Source organism: Grammomys surdaster, unplaced genomic scaffold, assembly GCF_004785775.1.
Source record: "Grammomys surdaster isolate TR1022 unplaced genomic scaffold, NIH_TR_1.0 126531, whole genome shotgun sequence".
In the NCBI taxonomy this organism is placed as follows: Eukaryota; Metazoa; Chordata; class Mammalia; order Rodentia; family Muridae; genus Grammomys; species Grammomys surdaster.
In genome coordinates, this window is record NW_021621323.1 from 14287231 (window position 1) to 14293230 (window position 6000).

General features: G+C 44.8%; 1 protein-coding gene across 1 annotated transcript in view; it reads right to left on the reverse strand.

Moving 5' to 3' along the window:
• The window catches only part of Arsj (arylsulfatase family member J), a 76661-nt gene extending 72569 nt beyond the window's left edge, over window positions 1–4092 (reverse strand). Inside the window, exon 1 of the mRNA XM_028760502.1 lies at window positions 2794–4092. Coding sequence (XP_028616335.1) covers window positions 2794–3185 — 392 coding nt within the window. The 5' untranslated portion in view covers window positions 3186–4092. The remainder of the gene's footprint in view (window positions 1–2793) is intronic.
• Window positions 4093–6000: the final 1908 nt, after the last annotated feature.

Consider the following 6000-nt stretch of genomic DNA (forward strand, 5'->3'; position numbering starts at 1 on the left):
TCCCTTGGACTCTTACCAAATCTATACAAAACAGGAACAACAGTAGCTGCTATGTTACAGAACTGTTGTGAGAATTAAACGAGATAATGTGTGTGACAGTGATAGCTCTGTAGGCGCTTGCATTTAATACAGATGCTTTTTTTTAATTCACCAGGGTTATCATCAGAAAACCCTGACATGCTCATAAAAATTACTATTGATTTCAGGACACACCACCCAGAGCTGTTGAAGCTGAGTGGTGGATAGGCCAGGGATTTTGTGTTTTGACTGGCATTTGAAGTGATTCATTCTGCACACTCAAGTTTGAGGACTACCACCTACCAACCAGGTTTTCTCAATTGTTCTTCCCAGTTTGCATGGAGCAGTCTGCAGGCAGTGAATGCTTCCTGACAGGATGACTGCTATTCAGTGTTACCAGAGTGGTATGTTACAAATTATAAAAGGAATTTGTTACAGATCTGTGCAGCATACAAAGAAAGCTTCACATTTTGATTGTAGAAAAATATGAAAAGGTCTGTTGTTGTGTTAGTAGTATCAAAAGTGAATTCAGCCCCAGCCATTAGACACTTCACAAGTCAGGTATTTGACTCCTCTGACATTTCCTTACAAAATAATCCATCCCACTGGGACTTTTATTGCTTCCTTTCTCTGGCCCCCTTTTGAGAATGCAGTAGGCACAGGATTGTTCTCACAGACAGGATAAGTACCATATTCTCTGGGCCTGAAGTATTCATGTTAAGCCCAGAACTAGGCAGTCATGACCACTTTCATTCTTACATCTGTATTCATTTACAGGAAAGTCCCAGGGAGAAACGTCAAGTAAGACTTCTCCCACTGCTCTTAACTCAAGTAGAAATCTGTCCGAAATCACAGTAGCTACTTGATGGTTTTGGTCTATGAAACTTAGAGCAAATTATGTGACTTATTGCACTGAACCAAAATTTTAGGAGGAAGCAACATCTTCCCATTGGATGTTTGCAACAACAAGGCTGACACAGCCTCTGATTAAAAAGAAAAAAGAAAACACAAACACACACACACACACCCCAAAACAGGAGTTACTTCTGTCTCCATTTTGTCCCATCTAATTAGGTAAACTTAAAGATAAAAGATAACGGTAGAGCAGATATTCTGTTTAAGGTGTTTCCAAATATTCTCCTTCACTAACAAGATCGTTTTACATACTTTATTGTGGAAAGGAAGTTCATGAACTCAGTTTCATTTACATTTCAACTACTGTTGGCTCTTTGTGAAAACCCGAATTCTCTAAATCCACTGACGTGTCTTTAAGACATGCTCATTCCATGAGTTAAGGATGAGGATGGTTGGATAGAGGTGAAGAACTTAACCTTAGGCTGCTCGACGGGCTTATTTTCCGACAATTGTAACCATTGTTGTGTAATTATCAAACACTCTTGACTTCGTGGTGCAATGATTAACCTCGGAGAAGACTCAGGACACTAAGACCTGCCTTTCCTCCTTTGCCATCTCTTTCTCCTCCTCTTCTTTTTCTCCTTTCCTTCTTTACATTTTCAATGTTTGCTTGCTTTATGAACTTTTGAGATAGGCCCTTGTTTTGTTGCTCTGGCTGACCAGGAACTTACTATGTAGACTAGACTGACATCTAACCCACAGAGATCTGTCTGTCTCTGCTTCCTGAGTGCTGGGGTTAGAGATGTGTACCATTATGCCCTGTTCTCTACCTCTTCTTTTTAATGCTGAAAGAAATTATTTTCTGGTAGTGATGGTAAATTATGACAGTTTGCTAAGCAATGGAAATTATGCTGTAAGCAAAAGTTTTTGCAAGACAGAAGTTTCTACAAAACACTGTAGTCGTAATTTTTCCAGACTGGTTACTGGCCACTCTTACAAGGTCCAATTCCAAGAACAACTGAACTTGAAGCAAGGGTTCTGTGTCCTGAAGCCAAAATCACTAGGCACATAGATTAAAGCCATCAACTGTTCAGAAGTAGATTGACCCCTTGACCCCTTGACCCCTTGACCCATTTGCTTTATCTTCCAAACTGAATCTCTACCATGAAAACAAGTTATGATCACGTATCTTCTGACAAAGTAAAAATAGAAAAATGTATGAACACCTTAAGGAGATGAACTATTTAGCAAACCGTTGACAACATTTCTTAGTCCCCTGAGCTGTGTTAGTGACTCAGAACCCTTCCCCACACTGGAGGAGGAAGAACAGCAGAAAATTCCACGGAACCCATTGCATTTTGAGAACTGCCTTGGCAGACAGATATGACAGGGTAAGAGAAAAGCACCCAACAAAGATGCAAACAGAGTCATATTCCACACCAGTCATATTCCATGTCACCTTTCCTGTTTCTGTGGCCTCTGTTCTCTCTGGGATAATCTGCAGTTTCAAACATGCAGTTCTAAATTTTGTAACAGTCTAAGAGTTGTAAATGACACTTTCCTCTGTGAATTCTGTTCTGATACCTGAAGCGAAATGTAAATGAGCTTGACAATCAAAATAGATTGGGAAGCAGCAACCATGGAGCTCTCTGGTTGGTGGATGAGTGTAAAACTACTGACACCATTCAAAAGCTCACAGCGGGCTGCCAGGGGAGGGGGGAGGAAAGGGAGGAGATTAGGGTCGGGGTATTGACACTAATGATGAGGGTCTGTTCATTCATTCGTTCATTCATTCATTCATTCATTCATTCATTGGGTTGTTTCCCCCTTACTTTTGGATCCTCTCTTAAATTAGAAACCAGTTTTAAATAAAGGCTTAAACGATTTTTCCAAGTAACACATAGAAGCGGTAACACTTACTTTCCGGTAATAAACTGGCTCCTGGACGGTGTGCAAATAGGCTGGACATAGTAGTTCTCCAGTTTAACTCCTTCTGCAGCGAGTTTGTCAAGAGTGGGCGTCTTTATCTCAGATCCGTGGTACCCCACATCTCTAAATCCCTGATCATCAGCTAATATAAAAATGAGATGGGGCTGGGAGGTGCCCGCTGCGCCTGCTTCAGGGCTCTCTTCAACTTGAGCGCTTAGGGACCCCTCCTCTTCTAAGTCCTGGCCCCAGCACAGGTAGCCATAAGTGAGCAGGCTGAGGACCCAGAAGCCTGCCAGGGCACCCATCGCTACAATCCTTCCAGGCCAGACCCTGGCCTGTGGAGATAGCGGAGGCAGAGGCTCCGCACTGTCCCTGGGGGCCATTCACTCTGGTTCCAGCAGAGACTCCACAAGCAGAACCCTGCCCCCTTTGCTGCTGGCACACTCATACATGCGAAGGGGTAGATCCGGCTGAAGGAAGGCTGTGAGGGAATCCTGCTCCCCTCCCCGATGTCACCACTTCCCACAACTTCAATCCTCTGGAGGTGATGATTTAACCTATGAACGCTGGAAAAACTAGAAGGGAGCAGAGGTCCTCTCGACCGGCTTGCATGTTTTTACTTTTTAAATTTTTTTCTACCTCCTAACACCACTCAGTAGCTTGTAGAAAAACACAAAAAGTTAGTATCTTCACCCAAAAGTTCTCACGAAGAAAAAAAAAAGACAAGAATGGGAGTGATAACTACACAGAACAGGGAAGTCTGGTAGTCACGTCGTCCTCCACATCTTTGGGGAGCAGGACTGCTCCCAAGCGCAGGCAAGCACCAAGGGTGGTGGGACTGACATCGGTCCAGCGTTCCAGGCTCCGGGGAAGCCTTGCCAAGTTGCTCCGAGCAACGCCTTGCTTATGGATGGATGACAGGCTGAGCCGAGGGGACCTTCTCCGTGTTGGCCGCTTCTCCTACCTTTTCAGGGCTAGTTCCCCATTTTCCGCTGTGCGTTTGTCACTCCTCTGGACCCCTTTCCGGGCCCCGAAGTGAGAAAGGATACTGCCCCAGCCGGCCTTCTCTCCCGGCAATTCCTTTTCCAACCCGCAGCGCTTGGGGACTCTCACGGAGTCCTGGCCGGCGATCGCAGATCGCACGTGTCCCCTTTGGGTGCTGCAGCTGCTCCAGCGAGCCCTTGGGTGGCTGACTTAGTTCTAGCCATCTGTGCCTTCTTCCTCTACTCGCCAGGCAGTCTCAGCCGGAGATCCATGCTTGCTGGTTGAGGGCGGGCCCAGGCCGGGGAGGCGCTGGCTCTCCGCCCGCCTTTCTGCGAGGAAAAGGATGGACCCGGGAAGGGCGGCTTCGCTGCAGGGCTGCTCCCTGGGGTCCCCAGTGAGACGCCCCAGTGCAGGTGAAAAGATCATTCTGTGGGTCTGCCCTTGGACGGCCCACTTGTTCATCCTGAAACTTTGGAAGCTACTGGAGCGAGTGAGAAGAGAGCAGGAGAATCAACAGATGGCACAGATCACTCTATGGCTGGTTTTCCTTCATTGCTCAACTGACTGCACCCCCTCCCAGCCCCCTCGCCCCCCCACCCCCGCTTCCATCCACCCGCTACCCATTCCTATCCCTTCCTGGCTTTGCCGTTTTTCTCTTTATTTTTACTGAAAGCCACAAAGTGCCACTTTTAAACTAGTACCTTTTCTATCAAGAGTTGACTTTTCCAGCCCGATTTATTCATTACTCTTTCCTCAGTGAAGATGTTAAGAATATAGGCTTTTTGCTTGTCTCCAAAGTTTCAGGGTTTTCCCGCCAAGAATTTAGGACGAGAAGAGGGTTATACCCTGAAGGAGGAAGCTCATCTGTTGAGTCAGGGATTCATGTGCTAACCTGGAACTTACTATATACCTGAAGGTGACTCTGAATTTCTGATGCTCCTGCCTCCACTTCCCCAGATTGTAAGATTTTGTCAAGTCAGGTTTATATAGTGTTGGATTAATACCCCTACACACACACACCCTCGGCACACTGTCATATAATGTTGCGTCAACCCCCTGCCATCTACCAGCTGAGCTCTGCTTCCAGCCTTTGAATTTTTTTGAAGTGAACATTGCTTCCTGTCTAGTATCACAGGGTATTCCACTCTCACTCCTCCCCCTCCCTCTCCCTTTCTCTCTTTCCACTGGTCTCTCCTTTTTCTTCTGTCTCTTGCCTCTACCTAAGATAAAAGTTTGTTGTCACTGAGAAAATACACTTTATTTATTTTTTTACTACAGTTATAACCTTTTAAAACACTGCTCAGAGGCATCAATGCCAAAAGTTATATATACATCATATATATATATATATATATATATATATATATATATATATATTATATTTTCATTTTTCACCACTTTCTCACTGAACACCTAGTATAGACTGGCATACAACATGCAAGATTCAACCAATGGCTAAGTCATAATTCCAAGTTTCATTTAGCTGTTACTTTTAATTCCCGCTTGTTACTACAGTTCCTGTCAATTTTGCAGGCAAACTTGGTGAGATGGAAACTTCAACTGGAAGGCAGAATGCTGTTTCATGCAGCTCATTTCGCCAGCATGCACAGGCAGTTGCTTATTCTGGCTGCTTCCAGGAGAGATGTTGAGATTTAGAAGACCTGCTTAGAATCGGGAGTAGCAAGTCTTTAAACTTAAATTTCCAAACTTATAAGACTCAGTCCTACTGGGAGATTAAAAGTAGGGCTCCGGGCTACCCTGGTCTGATGGGGCGGGGGCTGGAGTGGAAAAGCACACTACCCAGCTACAGTTGGAGAGCTAATGAGTAACATGGAAGGAGGGTTGTCTGGGTTTCTGTGTGACAGTAACAAGCATTTCCAATTTAGATTTCTGGCAAGAATTTTCTTTAAGCCAACATTTATGCAATATCTCCTGTGAGTTAACCATAGTACTCTGGACATGGATACACTTATGCACACTCATGTGCTTCTAAGTCTTGATGTAATGCCTCTTATACTTTGTTATTCTAGACTTACCTTGGGGAACATTGTTCCACCTGACAATAGTGGACCAGTTGGGCCAGTAATAGCAGTGGGAAGCAAGGAGTGAACTAAATTAGAATGTCTGGGCTCTGATAGACCCTCTACTATGGTGGAAAAGAAAGGTCCTGCCCAACTAAGACCTTCAGGCCCCAAGTGCTACTGTGAGAAGGCA